General features: G+C 44.1%; 1 protein-coding gene across 5 annotated transcripts; it reads right to left on the bottom strand.

The window, feature by feature from the left end:
• Positions 1-1,426: 1,426 nt before the first annotated feature.
• Positions 1,427-18,944, bottom strand: ldb1a (LIM domain binding 1a). Of its 5 annotated transcripts, none has more exons than XM_030106158.1 (12): positions 18,820-18,942; positions 15,985-16,085; positions 6,963-7,065; positions 6,241-6,285; positions 6,009-6,084; positions 5,304-5,406; positions 4,926-5,098; positions 4,713-4,835; positions 4,543-4,620; positions 4,333-4,456; positions 4,018-4,166; positions 1,427-2,304 (listed from the first exon to the last, which is right to left on the bottom strand). In XM_030106158.1, exons 2-12 carry the CDS (start codon positions 16,010-16,012, stop codon positions 2,251-2,253), a joined length of 1,056 nt encoding a protein of 351 aa, XP_029962018.1. In that variant the 5' UTR covers positions 16,013-16,085; positions 18,820-18,942; the 3' UTR covers positions 1,427-2,250. The 5 variants fall into 5 exon arrangements, with proteins under 5 accessions (XP_029962018.1, XP_029962019.1, XP_029962014.1 ...); XM_030106159.1 differs by having other exon boundaries at positions 4,024-4,166; positions 18,820-18,941; XM_030106154.1 differs by lacking the exon at positions 1,427-2,304 and adding an exon at positions 2,312-3,117 and having other exon boundaries at positions 18,820-18,944.
• Positions 18,945-20,250: the final 1,306 nt, after the last annotated feature.

The following is a 20,250-nucleotide window of genomic DNA, read 5'->3' as shown; positions in this document are numbered from 1 at the left end:
AAATATGCAATTCAAATAAAGTTACATAACAAGGAACGGCCCGTTCTGTCGCCTGTTTAATCTTTTGACTTTATCTGATCCTCTTTTCAAGAACCAATGCAAACATATAGTTTTAATATAATATGCTTATACATTTCTTCTCGTGTAATTAATCCATAATCAACAGAAAGGACAACCATGTTTTCAGTGAAAATTCATCTTTATTGATACCATACATGAATGACAGAAACATGGCAAAAATAGAGATATAAAATCACCCCTACGATGAGGTGCTACAACAGTAAAATATGGTTGCTTCTAAATTGAACATTTGTCTCACAGCCTCTCTTTGTCCTAATTTGATTTTAGAGAACACTGGGTGTCGCTAAGTTCCTCATTAGATTAAATCTTTTCTCTGCTTCCTTGAATGTTTCCCCATAAAACTAGACCACAGGTGTTGGGAGACAAAGAAAATGTGAGTGAACAGCCAGCAGCTCAGTGAGGATCAACACAGAAGAGGGATCTTCTGAGAGCTTTGAGAGACCCCTGCTGGGAGAGTCTGCAAATTACTCTGACATTTTGCTGTGCCTTCACAACAAACCTCTGGGTAAGTTGTCACAGGACGGGTCGGAATCTGTTTTTCTTGAATTAAATGTTTATCAGCTTTATGAAATCCATCTAGAAAGTAACAAATTTTTAATTTTTCCTTTTTCAACATGGAAGAAATCTACTGATACGACTATTTTCCAGCATCTAAAGTGTTTGTAGAAGAAAAACAAGACAACTGAGAAGTCGGTGTTTTCTCTAAATGCGGGAATTTATTGGTTTTCAAGCTTCTGACGAGCCTTAATTTGACCAGAAAACCAAAACAACAGAAACTGCTATTAAATATCTCCCCAATGAAAGAAAAATACTGAACCAACAGTATGACATGGGAGCTGTATCTCAAAGAGAAAAACAAAAACAAAAAAACAACACAAGTAATGGAATGACCTCTATAAGCATGAACTGACTCAGCAGCCCCACAAATTCCTCCATAGATGAGTATTTTACAGGTGGGTTCAGCCTAAACATAATGTCCGTACATAGAAAAATAAATACAGTTTGTTAAAATGAGGGCAAAATTCTTTTATCAGTGATTGTACCATTAAAATCACGTTTAAAAAAAAACTTTTAAGAGGCTTTTAATCTCTTTACATTAGATTGAGTTTCTCATAATTCTAGGGAGGAATACATAGAATAACTTTTACAGAAATTACTACCTAAAAATATACAAGCACAGACACAAACATGAGGAGTAAAGCCAACAAAATGATTCATCGTAAAACAGAAAACAGCGCCGTGTAATCAGTATAAGAATCTTTACATGTAGCTCCTTGGTCTGCAGCTTTCTTAATTGTACTTAAAAACATTTTCTGGGAACTTAAGTTAATACAAAAAGTCTTTTTTTTTCTTCTTCTTATTTTACAATCCTGTCAAAACTCGTTTTTAAAATATTTATCGAGTAGCAAATTTGAGAAGTTTTTTTTTTTCCTGTGATTATATTCTCTGAACAGAGGACCCCCAAAAGATAAAGAGACTTCCGAGACAAAGCAAAAACTGTCCTGCGATGATGAGGAAACCGATCCGAAGCAGGCTGCTTGAGTGAGTGTGGTTTTCCAGCGGGCCGTCTTCCTCTCCCCGCCTAATGACAGTGTGATGTCTGACGCACATGGATGACATATCAAGCATAGACTTACAAGAACGTTTTTTTGTTTTGTATTTTTTTTTTTTAACCATCACAATAAGAATGATCTAACAGCAATACTTGTACATTAATATACTGCAGGGTTCCGGATGTTTTACAGTTCTTACATTAGCAATAATAGATAAACAAAATACACCGTCAATTCATAAGAAAAATAGATTGCCGTCAATAGTGGAAAAAACAGTGCAAAGAATATTCAGGGGTGTTTTTTTTGTTTGCTTGCTTGTCTGTTTTATTTTTTAGAAATTGTTTACAAAAATAAAAAAACAAATCAAAAGAAGTCGAAAACATAGAAAATAAAAACACACTTCTGTAGCGCCTGGTGCTCTGGTCCAGACATGCTGCGTACCGCCTCTCTCCAGTACCTCACTGTCTTATGCCGACGGGTGTGGGTGACAGTGTGTGTGTGTTAGTGTGTGCACTTGCCTGGTGTGTGTGTGCGTGTCTGTGTGTGAATGTGTGTGTGTGTGTTGTGTGTGTGTGTGTGTGTGTGTGTGTGAGTTTAAGATTTAGCGTAGTGGTTCTCAACTCCGGTCCTCAAGCTCCGGCACTGTACAGGTTTTTGTTCCAACCAGGTCCTACAAAAACAAATAATTGAGTTTTTAAAAACCGGAGGTTGAATTTTGGTACTAAGAGTACACACAGCTCTCCGCAGCCTGCAAAAAAATAAGTTAAAAGGAAAGCTAAGCATTTCTTCCCTGTGACATGAGCACAACAGAAACAAACGGGGGTGCGTTGGCAAACAAAAACGCACAGCTGAGAGACCCGAGGTTGGAACAAGAACCCACGGACAGGGTCGCCGTCGCGAGCACTCTGACAACGGGACGCGCCAACTTTGGCTCGATCGCCGGCGGCGGGCGGTGACGCCGCGCCGCGCCTCGCCTCGCCATCGCGAGAGGACTGACTTTAACTGAAGGGCCGAGGCCGAGCGCCGCCCGTCACGTGCGACAGTGTGAGGGAGCCGGAGTCCATCGGCCGCTCTGCCTTCGCCTGACCGCTCAAGCTTTCATCAGAACGCAAGGGAACAAAATAAAATGAACAGAACACAAGTGCTCTGGGCCTCCCCTCTCTGACTCCCTCTGCTAGTGTGTCGGCTTCCCGGTAGGTTTTAAGCGCTAAAGCAAAAAACAAAAGAAGGCTGGCTGGAGCCTCGGCGCTCTCTCTCTCTACTGGGACGACTGGGAGTTGTCGTTCTTGCTCTCCTGACTGGAAGGAGTCTTGTTGTTCCAGGGGGAGTGCGCCCCCAGTGCAGGTGAGCTGTTGAAACTGTCCTCATCCTCCAGGCCATTCACCCCATCGAACTGCGTGTTCTCCAGCCGCGTGATCAGACGCTCGTCCTCGTCACCAAACTCCCCTCCCATCAGAGTGGGCTCTCCCACCATCATCACATCCTAAAGGGGACAGCAAGGGCCGGTACATATTATCCCCATCATAAAGGGGGTTGCGCGGAATGACTAACTTCACGCATGGGTTTTTTTTTTCTTTCTTTTTTTATTGCTAATTTTTGAGGTCTGCGTGCAGTCTACCTGAGGTCAATGTTACAAATCAATTCTTTCAGGAAATGCACTTCAATCAAGACAAGCTAAATTTGGAAAGAAACGGATTCCAATCTTGAGGTTTTGGCCTCCTCTTATTTTGAACCGAATGTTTTGAGGGCATCCGCCCCGACTCTTCAGCAGTCCATGCGGCCCTGACACCCAGCCCCCGTTCCAAGAACCACGGTTGAGGAGGCCTCCCTACTGGCCAGCAGTGGGCGTCCCTGATCCTCGAGTGCTGCATCAACGGGAGGGTTTTCATTCCACCTCGGGTCTCGTTCTCTCATTCAAGCAACCAAGTCAAGCAAAGGAAGCAGCGCTGTGTGAAACGTGTGCTCAGTGGTAACTCCAAACACAGCGGGTTTAGAGAGAAAACCTGTCCCACTGGAAATAAGAGCAAAGGTGACCCGACCCCAAGGCCCCAGAATATATCAAGCAATTTTCAGAGGCAGAGGTCACTTGTACCTCCTAATACACCCAATAGCCTGTGGTCCCAGAGGACCAGGGACTGCCCATCACTGGTTCACATGAGGGGGTCTGCTAACTAAATCCTCTCATCATCTATTGAATTACAAAACAACCAATTCCCCCACCTCTTCTCTAAACTGCCTTCAGCCTGACTCTAACATGCTAAAGCTGTGCCCCACTACACCCACTGATATTTTCTAACTTTCTGACACCCCTGCTCTGTCTCAGAAACCCCTCCACCCTCTGTCATCTCTGTGCCGGTAGACGTCAAGTGGATGTAATGCTTACAGGTACCTGGCTGGAGAGTGAAAAGCTGTTCGCTGGACTCTTCTTTTTGCTGTTGCTGTTGTTATTGCTGCCGCCGCCAGAGCTCACGGTGCTTCCCCCGGACACCTTCCTTTTCCGCCGCTTGTTTGGAGCTTGTCTTGCTGGCTCGGCTGTGCGGAGAGACAAGGAGAAGACATGCTTCCTAGTCAAAGTACTGGAATCTCTTTTAAATCTGTGGTTTCTGGGTCATCTTCAGATAAGGATCTGTCGTGCGTCTGCGGCCGGATGCGCCACGCATTCATGAGCTTAATGGAAACGCTTTCTGAAGGGCGTTACCTGGAGGCGCGACCATTCTTTGCCACTTTTGGAACAGGCAGGTCTTCAGGCAGTCTCTGGGGCTCAAGCTGTAGGTCTTATGCCTGGACATCAACTCTTGCATGGGCTCCAATATCACACAAAGCTTCGGAGGAAATAAAGAGCGAATGGGTGTGTCACTGAGGTCAACTAGGTGAGAAATAAGTGCAAACAGGCTGAAAATTTCCTTACACGGAGGTAGTTGAGTGTGGAGTTGGACAGCCCGCATCTGGTGATATTTTTGGCCAGCTGATCGAGCATCTGGGGATCCTGCAAGATTAGGGGCAAAAATATGGGATTAACAAGTCTGCGAGACGAATGACAATGAGCGCGTGCGGCGGGTTCACGGCGGCACAACTCACATGCATAGCCAAAATGCTCCTCGGTAGGACCTCTCGGTGTTGTCTGATGCTGAAGTGCCACGTCTTGATCCGCATCATGTCGTCAAACATGAACTCTAGGTACAGACGGCCCTCGACACAAACCTAACCCGCGGGGAGGAGACCCGGCGTCAGACAATGGCAGCAAACAAAAGAAAACCGCGTAAAGCTTTTTCTGCGGCGAGCTTTCAGTACCTGTGTAAACATGGGCTTGCCGTTCTGAGTCACCATGGTGCACTGGTCACAGTCCAGAGACACAAAGTTACTGTGGAAGGACTCCTTAGGATGCTTCAAGACGTAGAACAATTCAGTGGCGCCCCCTTCGAAAATACTTCTGAAGTATCGAGGAATCAACGTCCTGCCGATGGCTGCAGAGAAAGTGAAGGGAAATTCAACCTGGACCCCCAAAATACCGAGACTCAGCATGCATGACGTTCACCAAGACAAGAGAGACTGTAAAGGTGATCATATACACCGTTTGTATCGAACAAGACTGAGACAGAACACCCGGCACATCTGCAAGGAGAAAACTGAAAGCACACAGGCAACATCTGAAGCGTGAAGGACTCTTACTGTATCGTTTGGGACCATCTTCCAGGCAGAAAGTGATGGTAAGCATAGCGTCATCTTCAAAGAACTCTGTGGTGAACGCGTCCCACCAGAGATTGTCACAGTCCTTCAAAACACAGGAGAACAACAACTCCAAGTTATCGTTGCCGTCATTTTACAACATGTTCTACTGTTCTACTGTTTTTTATTTCTGATTTTTAGTCACAAGTTTGATGTGTTCTTCATTACAAATGAGAAAATGACAGTGATCCTGTAATTCCAAACATTCCCTCAAATGTTTTTGTTCGAGTACAGGTTTTAGGAAGAGCTTATTGAATACGCTACAGATTAGACAGTTATAATCAAACTGCCTGCAGTGATTCTCCCTTGAGTGTGTCGTGGTGTGTGTGTGTGTGTCTGTGTGTGTGTGACACGCCAGCAAACAGTCACACAGAAAAAAAAATAGGACATAACCGCTATTCAGCTGCACGTTCTGGCGCATAAAACAGTTGGCACTCCAATTACGGTTCAGACAGGTTGACCAGATAATCCTATTAGAGTGTGGATTTATAATAAGTCTATGAGTTCTCTGGTTTATTTACCTATAGAATCCCCAGCACAGTTACATACACATAGAAAATATTCTATGGGAGACTGCAGACTGTAACGGCTGTCGTCACAATCGACCTGATGTGTTGGGTCTTCTCTGAATGAAGACGCGACGCTCACCTCTGTCCAGTTCTGTAGTCTTTTGTTCAGCTCGTATATCCGGTAGTCTGTCTGGTTCCCATACGGTGTGGGTCTCCTGAAAAACAGGAGGCCTTCAGCACTCGGCGCAGAACATGTAGCAATCCATATAAGTAGCATCAAGCAAGAGTTCACCGACTGCAAGTTTTGGTTAAATTTAAGATGGGCTTTTACCCTGAAAGTCCAGATAAATGTTAATCGTTGGTGTTCTTACCCCATTCCAGGCTCCATGTATGACGGGGGGTACATGGGTGTAGGCCTAGGAGCAAAAACATTTAGTGAGTCAAACACAAGTTTCACTAATCTTTCACTGTAATATTTGTAAAAGAAATGTTAGGATCAGACAAGTGAAGTGAAACTGAATTTGTTGCTTTTACAATATAAGCATTTAACTCTATGAGGCAAACAGCTATAGAAAAATGTTGAACTCAGCATTTTCCAAAAAGCAATAAAACCAGAATAACTGTTGGTGACAGTCAGTTTCACCCTTTGACCTCTCTGAACCTTGGCTCTTCCCTTCGGGGTCAAATTGTGTACAGCAAATTGAATGCCTGTAAACCCATGTGTTAGTGGAGCTTTTCCAGTCTGACTTAATCACTTTTATTAGGTGGCATATTGCATTTATTGCCATAAAAACGGGATTCCAGCAATCTGTTTATGTGTAGCCTTTATATAACTTATTTACAGTATTCATCATCAAAATTAAAGTCTTGAGCTGAGTGAAACAGAACATTTATAACAGATAAAAACAAATCATTTATAGTTAAAAATGAAATGAGGGAATTTTCGGGTACAATACACACTTGCAGGCGATATTAAAACTTATTGGAGTCGGAGGGCAAAAAGGAAAATTGACAAGTAGCATGTTTTAATGATTCAATGAATGTCAAAAATGTCCTAATTTACAGCATTTCCTCTTCCTGACGGATCACTTACCCCACATCTCTGTCCAGCATAGCGCCTGGGTGGAAAGGGGGAAAGCTGCCACCGTTGGGGGGCTCCTTAGGAGAGTACAGCTTGAATGACTTTGACGAACAGCCTGCATACAAACCAAGAGGAGGAAAATAAGGAAGAGAGGTAGGGGAGGCGGAGAATTATAGGAGATTTAGATTACTTGGGATTTAGCTCATTCGAATCACAGCATCATCTAAGTAATCTAATGCTGGCTGATTTTTCTCAAATAAAAAGCATGCTGCCAAAACAATTTCCTGCTGCTTTCATTATCTAATGCATCTTCAATCTGCTAAATGGACAACAAAACAAATCATCATGCGGGAGGGGGGGAAAAAAATGTGATATTTATTAGCCTCCGCATATCAGAAAACAATCAGTGAAATGGGGGAATACACGCAAAGACGGCCCAGCAAGCTATTTTTATCACTGACACATTTGTACCTTTACTGGAAACCTCTTTCAACGCATAAAATCCCGATATGTGTGTTTCCCCATGCTCCTCTGCACTGTGTGTTTGTCTCCCCTTCTAGTTGCCTCTCCCACCCATCCCCCTACTCCCTCTCCAGGCTGCTGTTAACCCTTGTCTGTCCAGATAAGCGCATTCATTCTCAAACAGTCTGTGGTGCTGTGAAAACATCTACTCTGGCCTGGAACAAACGGCAGCTTCATGTATTTTAGTGTGAACAGAGATAATTGATGTAACAGCAGACCGGATGGGACTTTGGAAAAACAACTCCTGGGAAACCTGGCGGCAATCGGCCTGTCACAATTCCCCTCCAGGCAACCTTCTCTTTAACACTGTAAAATGGGAAACGCTAAATGTAAATATAATAATCATTGTGTCGGTCATATAACTGTATAAATAAGTGTATTGCTAAACCTCAACATTCCTAAATATTCTGCATTTGCTCACTTTACAATTTGACTAGTGCATGACCACCTTGTGGATTTAGTGTTCCCAACAGGCACCTGAAGGCAACATAATGATAATTAGACTCACAATTACTCTCCAAAACGGTCTGTCACTGTCAGCTTGGCACATGAAAGAGAGACTGTATCTAATTAAAACCAGCAGGGGGAGAAACATGGCCTGCCAACACCAGCAAAGCTTCAAAGCTATGCATTTTATATATTTCCACATCACTTTCGCTGATCTGATTGGAGACTTAGAGGGACAGAAACTCCACAAAAAGTCCAGACAAACACAGAAAGAATGAAAATGTTGTCTTCCTTCACATCTTAATGTCTCCTCCTTGGAAAACTCCACCTCCGTTTATTTTCAGCCTTGTCTTTCTTGCTTCTGTGGACCCATGAGAGTCATGGCAGGTCATCTTCTCCTCCCTTTAACCAGGGGGGGTTAGCCTGCTGTGGGGATCCCAACAATGGGCTTCTATGCAGTACCTCTGACCTATACACCCACCCCCCCAACACCACAAGCCATTAGCCTCAGATCGCTTTCAAGCCCAGGATGATAAGTCTTTGTTCAATCTGATGCTGCTTTATATGGAAAATGCAATATTCATGGCAACTACTTTCTTCACCATAATTAAATCTTCTAAAGTGAGCAGCAGGCACGTAAAAGGAATCTCCCCCGACCAACACACAATACCTTCATACTCTGAGACAAAGCTGCGGGAAAATGCTGACACAGATTATTCTCACTCCTAATGAACACACCCTAGAAGGAGGCCCAGGTATCAGCATTCAACCCACCCACCCACAATAAGCAGATTATTAGAGCAGATCTGGCAGCGGCTGAGTGACAAACACCAGGCAGCACGTCCTGGTGAAGGACGGATCAGGGAAGCATCCTGAGAGCAGCTCCACATGTCAAACCCAGATGAATGACTCCAGCCTCTCGGCATCTCGATTCAGATCAGAGCAGAGCTCCTGATGCATCGCCGCTGAACCAAAGGTTAACTTTTACATAATGAGACTTTGCTGCAATTTAGTCCGCCCGAGTTGCCCATTGCAAACAATAGAGCTGCAGCCAGAGGATGGCCCGGAGCCAATAAAACATCCACAGCTATGTGCACACACTCTGGACATACTGGCAGTGTTTACAGCTGCAGCGTGAATGCTCACTGTGTAACCTGCGCTTATAAAAAAATAAATAAATACAAATAAACATCGGGGATGTGGCGTAAAGTGAGCCGCAGGGCCGCGCTCATTAGCCGCTTCCAGAGGACGGATGCCATTGCTAAGCTATTAACCCAGTTGCTAAAGTAACACAACCCCCACAGTCCACTTCTAATCCGCGCTGCCCGGTCACGGCCGCCTCCAGGGGCTCGCGCGGAGCAGCCGGGGCGGCTGGAAGTTGGAGTTACCTGCAGAGAAACGTGCACCGGAGCGCGGTGTCGCTCAGCACCTCGACTCGGGGCTCTGTAGCCAGCTAGCCTCGGTGCTAGCCGGAGCGGCTGCTGTGGACGGATGGATGGATGGATGGTTGGTTGGTATGGGAGCTCCGGCCGACTAATTCAATCCCCGCGATCCGGAACAAGGCGGCAAGCGACGGAAAGTAAACGGCGGCCGCTAATTCCCCCGGCTCGGCTCGACCTGCGGCACCCGGAGAGCCGTCTGAAATGTCATCGGTGTGGAGGACGCTGCTGCTGCTGCGCTCCACTACTACCGGACCCTTTGTTCCTGCCAGCCGAGACGCGAACAAACAAAGGCCCCGCCTCCTCCGGGCTCCTCCGCCCATCCCGCCGCTCAGGCCGGGACAAAAACAGGCCTGCCTCCCCGACTGAGGCCCCCAATTTGTCTGCAGCGGGACCCCTGGGAGAAGCAGGGCCCCCCCAAGGTGGGTCCGCACATTTAATCTTAGTCCATAGTCTGACTGCGACACGCGTTTATATACCGGGTTGGAAATAACTAAGAGTAGTATCGTAATAAAGTAGTTTTTATTTAAATATACTTTTTGGAGTATTATTTAGGGTAGGAGTGTCAAACTTATTTTACTCCAGGGACCATATAGTGAGCAATTTGATCCCGAATGGCCCAGCCTGTAAATAATAGCATTATAATATAAAATTAACTTGAACTCTAAATCTTTGTCTTTGTTTTAGTGCAGCAAAATATACATATATATATTGAAGAAGTTCACATTTATTGAACTATCCCTTCATAAACCTGACATTTGGAGAGAAAAAAAAAGAACAGTAATTGTATCAATTGACCATGTGTTTTACAATTTAAAGATAAAGGAGGATTTATATTATACTATTTATGTCTTCATAGGTATAGAACATGTGGAAACATGTAGTTAGAACTCAGAAATGTAGTAAGTTAATATTATGATCAGAATAATCTGTTAGAAGTTAGAAATTATCATTAATGTACTGGCATTTTTACATTTGTGTAGTAATCATAATCGCCTGAACTGATTCATCATATAATACAAACCAAAGTGGAAAGAAAATAAGTTGTGCATCAGACATTTACATGATGAGACATTGTTGTAAACTTGTACACCTAAACCACAGTGCCACATCATAACAGGATTTTTGAAGTCGCTTGAAACTTTTTACAAGACTTCAGAGAAAACCCACTGCTTCAGGAGAAAACTCTTTTCATCCCCATATCAGCGCAAATCATCTGCAGTATTCTTCACCAAGGATCAATGAGAAATTAATAATAAAAAAATAGGTACAAATGATGTGTAGTATACAATCCTTGTATTTTGATAGTGGCTTACTTAATTACATGGTCACAGCCTTACCTATATATTCGTGTTTTCAAGTTATGACCATTTAATTTGCCATTGTCTGACGAAACATCACGTCTGGTTGAAGCCATCCTGTTGTGTTATACAATATAAAAACGTGCAAAGATTACAATGCAAGCTGCAATACATTAGTGTTGAAACCCATGTAAAAGGGAGCAGAAAAATGCACTCACACTGTCTGAAAATGTTCATAAATTGTAAGAACTATTATAGGGGCCAAAGTGTGGGGTCACTTGTTGAATGCAATGATGCCCCAGTCTATTGTCTGTTCAGTGCTGATGGAGGAGTCACTTGAAGGAACAGCATCTCCCTCTGCTGGCTCATGGTGAAAACAACTTAAAAAAAATAAAAATAACGTTTGAACGTGATTATTTTTATTTTTGTGCAGTGCAGTTTTTCAAGTCAAAATTTCAGCCTTTTCCTGTGATTAACTTAATTTATGTAACTTACCCTGAAATTAATTATTTTTTGCTTTGAACATGATGAATGTAATTTTTAATTTGACCAGATATATAAATTTCAATGAGTGTGACTTTGCCCATTGTCAGCTGAAAACAGCTCAAGCACCTGCAACCCTAAGATAAAGAAAGCTGAAAGAAATAAATAAAGAAAGAAAGAAAGAAAGAAAGAAAGAAAGAAAGAGGTGGAACATAGTATGAACTTTATCTCAGACCAGTCTGCGCTGTCTTTACAGCTAATGCAATTGTTTATGACTGTTAACAATCAATGGTTTTTCCCTTATGCTGTTGCTTTATTCTTGTTTCCTGATTTAATAATGACATCAATGAGTAAGGGTTGATTCTTTCTATATTTAGGACTCACACATCTGAATAAAGTCATTGATCAAATATAACCAGACATCTGCATAGACGTGTAAAAGCAGTAAGACAAATTGTGGCGTTGGATGTATAGCATGAAATGTGGGGTATTACATGCACTGCTGTGCTTTTGTCTTTCTGCCTGTCCTAAATCTTCAGTTTTCAGCGACAGTCAGTGAGTCATGTTCGCTCATTCACGTGGCAGGCAGGGCTGGCAGACTGAGATAACATCACAGACCGTATATTCAGGAACTGGTCTTGTACTACAAAGTATCTGATATACACTCTGGTATTCATAGATAGCTGGCTCCAGCGTCACTTTGTAAGCTTCATTTCATACAGCATATGTATTTAGAGTGGAGATATCCATGAATTATCATACAGGGTAATAACAATTTGCAACGAATGGTTTTATCATACAAAATGCTGATATAGCGAGACGACCAGGGAACTCACCATGACCGCCACAGCCAGGTAATTTTGCACTAACCACATGTTTACATGCCTGGAAAACATCCTCTGAAAGCATATACATATATTATGTATTTGTACAACCGTTTCACTCAGAAAGAAGAGCGGTATTCATGAAAGCAAGATTCCTCTTACTGCCTTTTTTTTTCTCTCTTTTTTTTTTTCGACTCCACAGTGGAAGCACAAACCTGTCAGGGAAACTGTCGTGACACCTGACTGGTAGTGATAGCAACAAGGCAGCAGACATGACGAACACAGCCTGCACCCAGAGGATGCGACTGTGGCTCGACGAGGAAGTTAAGCAGCATGTGTTTCAAGATAAATGAACGCAAGAAAAGCACAAAAAAACATCCTGATATGTGAGATCCATTTGCTGTGGACTTTCGCAATGACAAAGTTCACTGATCTGAATCCAAACAGATTTAGCCAAATCCTCGGGCACAACGTAGCAGATTGCTGTTGACAGATAGGCTTTTGATTCAGACTTTAGGTTTTGAAAGTGAATCTCTAACCTCTTTAATGAATCATATTTTAAAGCCTCTCCTCCTTTGCTAACATGCGAACAGCAAAATAATGTGTCTTTGTATCCATGTCTCAATGAAATGTACAATTTTGAGGTCTGTGCATGAACGTGAAAATAGTCTAAATCTGCTATTTAACAGCTTCTTTTAAGGCTGAACAACATACGTAAATAGACTGCAGTGATGTTATCAAGTGACTAATCATGGGACTGCTCCACAGGTACGACACAACACTCCATTTCAGTGAAATTCCTCACAATAACAGCATATCTCAAACAGATGTACTGTCAGTCAGTCTTTTTCTGTTACAGGTGTAAAAGATTTAGGACAAGTAGGTGAATATACAGATGTCTTTAATGTTAACAGGCAACATTATTGATTATTTGAGAATAAATTAAATATAAATCATATCATTAACAGTTTGCCTGAATGATATATTTTGCTCCCAATCATAAAAATACAAACTGGGTATTTCAGGATGTATATATAAAAATCTAAATCTATGTGACTGTTTCAGTGCTGCATTCAATGAGCTCTCCTGAGATTTGCAAAGTCTTCATCTCACACAATCGCATCCATGCAAGTACCAGGAAAAAAGCAAAACAGCACTGCAGCTCTTCTCATATCCTCAGTTTTCTCCTTTTTCAACCTGAGTAGCGTTACCATTATGTTCCATTTCCGAACCAAAACGGCTCTCTTGCATTTAAGACTCTACAGCTCGTACATCTCTCGCAATTACAGACATGTTTTGGTATCAGATCTTTTTCTTCCGAGACACTGACGCTTTCTCCCTCCCGCCTCTCGGCTGTGTGGCACATGCCAGCTTTTCTCCTGCCATCCTGTCGGCCTGCAGCAGATGTGACATCACTACAGCTCGTCTCCTCTCTAAACCCCCCCTCTTTCATTTCTCTGACTCCCCAGCATCTCTGTCTCCCACGCATTCCTTCTTTCTCTCTGCCTCTGCACACACAGCCATTTTGATCTAGCAAACAGGGTCTGTGAGACGCACAAGGGTAGAGAGAGGAGGGGACGCGGGGAAGAGAAGTGAAGAACTGAGCAGGAAGAGAACGAGAGGCTCTGGCTTACAGTGGAGTGAGATAAAGCTGAGGCAGTTTCCTTGTTGTGTAACAGTAATCAAAAGAAAAGAGAAAACCTTGCTGTTTGGCTGCCATCTTGGCTCAGCTTTAAGTCACTTTCCCCCAATCAGCAGCCATGTGACTTTATGCATGAGGTAACAGCAGTGTTACTGCAAAAGGCAGTCAATGAGGGATGAAGGAGTGACGGAGAAAGGCAGAAAGAGGGAGAGGGAGAGAGAGTAGAGAGTGAGATGAGGAAAGCAGAAATGAGCGGGAGTGAGATGAGTGAGGGACAGAAAGAGTGGTGAGCAAAGGAGAACGAATGCTTGAGTGGGTGCATGTGAGAATGGAGGGGTGGGGGGTCTTTAGCTCTCAGGCAATCTATTTTTACCATTTAGCCCGAACAAAGGATGTGATTGGCTCCACTGTGTTAGGACGAATCTGCTTCATGCGAGGGAACAAAGCCTTAAAAAGGCTGATTCATGGCAATGTCACAACAACAGTAGAATGTCACATGGTTGTCAGCGAACTGCACGGGCGACATCTGGTCTTTATTATGGCTTATGTTCTGCCACATGCAAATATATCAATTCAAATTCCTCTATTATGTAATATTCTGAACCGATAACCAAACAAAGACGACCGCAACCGGATGAAAGCAAAAGTGATGTTCTGGTGAGAGGGGATTTGTTCCCACAAAGCAGATCCACACACACACACACACACACACACACACACACACACACACACAACAGGGAGGATCTTCCATGCACCGTCATACAGGAATGTAAACAAACCAGCCTTCAAATATAATGATTTACAGCACACACATGGGGGGGGGGGGGGGGGCTGCAAACCAGTGTTGATCACTGTTGCTCTGCGGTTATCTGTGAAATCCACAGGCCTAAACCTGTCATAGCAGGAGGATGCACGTGTGTTTGCAACTGTATGTGCAGGCTTTTCAACCACAGGCATGCCTGCCAGAGTCTGTCTTTGCATGTTGGTTCACAAAACCTGGACATGGACCTCATCCCCTGCACATGCTTCAGAAACATGTGGATGTTATTTTAAGTTTTGCTCCTCCAGTAAAGTCTCTCAACAGAGTGAAAGAAAGAGGAACCGATACTAGGAAATACACAGGAAGCAAGCTACTACAGAAGAGGGAAGATCTGAAGGAACATCAAGCAAAAGCATAATATTATTCCATCTGATAGTCGATTGCCAATGAATCACAGCAACCCCATTAAAATGATACTGACACCCTAATTCAATCTGCCCTCTCTCAGATCCCCCTGAGCAGATGCTACGATTCAATTTCTATCCGATACTCGCTCCCTCGTGCTGCACGGAGCTCGTCCCCTGGCACCGTGAGGCTTTTCAGCGTGCACAAGGCAACATCTCTATAGCCTGCCTGCTCTGAGTGGGAAACCATTAAAGAGAAAATTGCTCCCAAAGTCAAAAAAGGATCAAACACTCCATGGAAGAGAAGAGATTATAAGATCTACTTGATAAAAACTGCCAAAACATTTTGCTTGCCAAAGAACGACATGTGGAGACACACTCCGACTGAGCTACATTTCCTTGTTCTCGTTCTAATAAAGCAGCGCAAGGAACCAGGCAAAGACCGTAAACAGGCATTGAACGGTGTTAATCATTCATATTTAATGTCATCTGGTAATGAAAGTAAGAGGTAAAGAATCTTGATTCAAGAGAAGTCCAATTTACAAAACTATGCAAAAAAACTGTCCAACATTCATACTGACAGAGAGCGGACTGCAGGAGCTCTCTATGAGCAAATTTAATAGTTTGGGAAATCCTTTAAATAGCCTCATTATATGGTTCAAATCCACCATGAGATACCAACTCACAGCATTTTGCTGCACGTAAATTAAAGATCTTTACATTTCATTCATAATTTCTGTGTCACTGATATATAATTATACCCACATAATCAGTGACCGTGCCTGCAGTGGCCGTGTGAAGATGCAGGAGACACTGAAACAAGTAAGCAAATATCTCAGGGTCTGCATGTGCTGAAACTCAAAAAGCCATTGATCTGCTGCTCAGCGAGAAAGTCCGGGGAACATCTCAGTCCAGAAGTGTGGTAGCCTCAGTCGATAACGTTGCTTTAAGACTTGTGTTGAGGGTGCAGCATGGCCTCATGCATGCACACATAAACTCACGCTCACACAGCTTGACGCTGGCCCTAAGGGGCTTTGCAGTACTTTTACATAAGTCATCTTTCTGACAGCACCACTGAGTAGAGAGAGACTGAGGACGAGAAACAGAAAAGAGAGGTACACCGAGAAGGGAAAGAAGAGGAAGGGGACGAATGACAGAGAGAGAAAGCGAGATAGAGAGAGCAAAGGATAGAGAGAAAGTGTGGGCACTTACCGGGGCAAGCACAACCTCCAACAGACATCTTCTCACATGTTGGGCTCTTCTCTGAAAGAAACAGCTGCACTCACTCCACACGCTGCTCGCATGGGCTAACTCTGAGAAAAACAACACAGAAAGAGGAAGAGGGGAGGAGAGATAAGAGGGAGTGGTACAAAGCAGGGCATGTACAACACAACTACATTTCTCTCTCTCGCTCTCTCTCGCTCTCTCTCTCTCTCTCTCTCTCTGTCTTCGTCAGAGACAGGAAGTTGGCAGTGGTGCTCTAGCTGCATCATTAATAGGCATATTGCAACACAAGTGGGAGGGAAATTGAGAGAGGAGTGAAATGGGAAGAAGGAGCTTTAGTATGTGAAATTGGAGTAAGTAATACAGAGCAGAGAGAGAGAGAGAGAGAAAGTGTGTGTGTGTGCATATGTGTGTGAGAGAGAGAGAAATGGAGAAAGCAGGAGGGAAGCAATTAGAGCAAACAAGAAGAAAAAGACGCACAAGGTGTGCGCGTGCGTGCGTGCGTATGTGTGTGTATGTGTGTGTGTGTGTGTGTGTGTGTGTGTGTGTGTGTGTGTGTGTGTGTGTGTGTGTGTGTGTGTGTGTGTGTGTGTGTGTCAGTGATGCATCGTCTATTTTTGCCCGGTGCTGCTGTGGGAGATAAACATACTCAGTGGGAGCCCAGAGGCAGAGGGTCATTACTGTCAAACAAACACACATGCAGCAACACACTCTCACTCACACAGTCGTGCCTCACGTATGACGGATTTCCATCTCTCTCTCGGTCTCTTTCCTTTTGTTTTGTTTTTTTTTTTTCTTTTTTTTCTGCTGCAGAGAGAACACTGGTGTTAATCACTACAGACAGTATCGATTAAAAATGCAAAGCCCACCTGGAGCGCAGGGACACTGGGAGCCCATGGGAGGCAGGAAATGCGTGCACATGCAAACACACACACACACACACACACATGCTCACTACTAACAGGAGCAGCGTGTAAACAGTCTGAGCAGGCTGCAGACGCCTGTTCGGCAGCGTCTCACTCTTTCCGTCTCTTTTTCTCATTTTAATCACACGTCACTGTGTCAGTTTAATCACCTCACCCTGTTGATAATACCTCAACCTTTCTGCAGCTTGATGTGATTTTTGTCTCATTTCCTTTCCCCTCCTCCGCTTCTCTGGTTTCCTCTTTCCTTTTCTTTCAACAACTTCCATTGGTTCAAGTGTTCCTATTCTCCAAGCCAATAATCTCATAATCTCACCACTTCACCACACAAACACACAGCCATATAACGGACTCCCATGAGTTGGATGTCTCTGTTGCTTGTCTGATGATCCCTTCACACGGATAATAGAGAGAGATGATCTGTCACTGAGTAATAGTGACTCAACAGAAGAAGAAAAAAAGCACAACTTAAAACTTGAAGATAAAAAAATATATGCAAACAGTTGAGGTTCACAGAAATCCAAATATTGAAACTCTTTTAAGGCAAGCTCAGACACATTGATAACACAGTTTTCTAATGACTGTGTGTGATTCTCTCCGGCCAGAGGCTCCTTGTTTCAAATAACACTGTGAAAAATGTAGCAAACTACTGGCCTTGTGTATATCCTCTGCACTATTCCCTGGACCCCCCAGTGGGTTGAAGGCCCATTTAACAAGCCTCACATCGTTGCTCTCTGTCACTCACAGCCAATATACCAACAAAAGACAAACAACTGTCTCCGTTGAAACGAAAGCTGACAGGCACATTCCCCACACACCAGCGTACTGGCAGAGGCATCACAGTTAAATGTCATACACCATGTCAGACACCGCTCTCAGGACCAAGACACAATGAACAACCCTGCGGGCCCCCTCTTCTTTCCCTTTTACTTACCCCCCCACACGCACACCTCTCCACCTCCACCTTTTTTCATTTCCTCTTTATACACGCACACCTTTTTTTGTCCGTGTCTGTTTAAGCAAGATCCGTGCCTTCTGAGGTATTCTCATCTCTCCGTCTCTGTTTCTGTCACCATCTTTTTGTTCACCTTGCAGACGAACTGCGTGAACTTGCAGGTGAATCTGTCAGCTTGACATTTAAAGAAGAGCCCGCCTTTGTAAAACGGCGAACGATAAAAGATATGAGAGAAAGAGACATCCTGAACACTGCAAGAGAGAAAAGAGAAACGAGGAGATAAGAGCGCCAGAGTAGAAACAGAGGAGGGGGTATGTGAATGTGATTTAGGAAATGGCTACTGTTTTTCAGGAGTGATTAGGCTTTGAAGCTGAGCACTTCAGCGCAAACTGCACTGTTGGGCATGCTCTCTCGCTCTCTCTCTCTTTCTCTCTTTCACTCTCCTACTCTTGCAGATACAGAGATTCCCACTCTGTCAACACATCCACACATCCCTCGGAAAAGCTCACTGAGAAAATTCAAGTCCCCCCTTCTCCGCTCGCCTACTGTCTCTCCGCTGTGGCAACACGCAGCAACAGCACTTCCTTAACAGTATGTGACAGACAGCAAAGTGTCTGCACACACGGAGACACACTGACTGCCTGGCTCAGATCTCATTTTAATGTGTCGTCCTCATGCTGTGGACAAACACTTGTTCACATGCACTGACAGCGCTGCCTCGGTATAAAATACCCACGAAATGTTTAAAAAGCCTCCTGGTGGCACACTTGATATTTTACATGAGTTCATGCCATCAGTGCTTCACCATTCATCTTTTGTCTTGCAGGTGTTTTACGCCTCCACGCTCTCCCATTTTTTTGTGTGTATGTGTGTGTGTGTGTGTGTGTGTGTGTGTGTTTTTTCTACACTCTCACTCTCACAGGCACACTCAATCTCAACGCTTACCTTTGTCTTCCTCTTTCTTCTCTCCCCACGCTCGCTCGCAAAAGTCTGCTCAGGTCAGCCACACAGAGGAAACCAAGCTGGACCAGCAGAGAGAGAGAGAGAGAGAGAGAGAGAGGACGACTGTGATGAGCAGATGCAGATAGGAAACACAAACGGATGGAGGGGGGTGAGATCTCGCAGTGTGCAAATTGGATGATGAGAAGGAAGGAAGGAGGGAAGGAAGGAAGGAAGGTTGGAAGAGGAGGAGAAGGGGAGGGGGGGGGCAGCTCTCAGCTGCACTGGTATGAATATGACGCAGAGGCAGCGGCTAGAGCTACTTCTCCTCTCCTCTCTCCAGCCCCATCCCTCCATACTCAGAGAGAGAGGGAGAGAGAGAGAGAGAGGGGCCCTGTAACCATGGCAACGGCAGAGCAGCGGTAGGTAGTAGTTAGGGAGTGTGCAGGGGCTCAGTGGTGTTCCTCTTCGTTCTCTCTCTCTCTCTCTCTCTCTCTCTCTCACACACACACACACACACACATACACACACACAGACGAGCTCATCAGTCTTACAGCTCCCACAGATGTAATGACACACAGCATCTGGTACAACAGGGAAAGTTGCAGTAAGAAATACAAGTGATAGAGACTCATTAGGGCATGGAGGACACTCTGGGAAGAGCAGACTGTTTAGTCCACCTGTGTCTCAAGAAACTTAGGGGACATTGGCTAAAGATGTATCAGTTTATCAGGAGAGAATAAAGAACTGTTAGCATGTAATAGTCTGTAACATAAACTTTAAGAATAGTGCAGCAAGGATGTGCTTCCCGATGTTTTTCCTTGGCTTCTGAAGTCAAATAGGCAGGTTTCTGGGGTTGGTCTAGAATCTTGAAAGTGATGTGCAAATCTGATTTTGAAAACTTCTGACCAGATAGAGCCACGTGATAGCTGGCACCTTGAAGACCTCAGGTGATGAATCACAGCACCAAGGCATACACGCCGCCCCAGCAGGTCTCAGCGGCTTCTCCTGATTGCTGCAGACTCCAACCAAACGGTCTTGTCCTTCAAAAGAAAATCAGTGAGACTTGTAATTATTGCCTGAGGTATTCTGGATGCATGCCAGAGAATATACAGCACAGAGACATGAAATTTGCATTATCTAATGAGTCTATTGTTTGAAGGCCGCTTCCCCCCCCCCCCCCCCCCCCCCAAAGTTATTGTACGGATGTGCTCCAAAAGAAGAACGCTATACAAATGACACCAACATTTATTTACCGATGCGTTCCTCACATAAGTGACAAGAGTAAACTGCACAGTAGGAAGTACATCACAATGAAAGACCATACAGTGTGCTTGTGGCTGAGCTCACCTCTAATCCATTTCTACCTGTGGGACGCAGGGAATTGCCTATGGCTTCTCTTTGCCATGCTGTGCGAATCCTAATGAGAAACACAT

The sequence above is a fragment of the Salarias fasciatus genome, chromosome 13, assembly GCF_902148845.1.
Source record: "Salarias fasciatus chromosome 13, fSalaFa1.1, whole genome shotgun sequence".
NCBI classification, from domain to species: domain Eukaryota; kingdom Metazoa; phylum Chordata; class Actinopteri; order Blenniiformes; family Blenniidae; genus Salarias; species Salarias fasciatus.
Note: the sequence above shows the minus strand (reverse complement) of the source record. Positions and strands in the feature narration are given on the sequence as shown.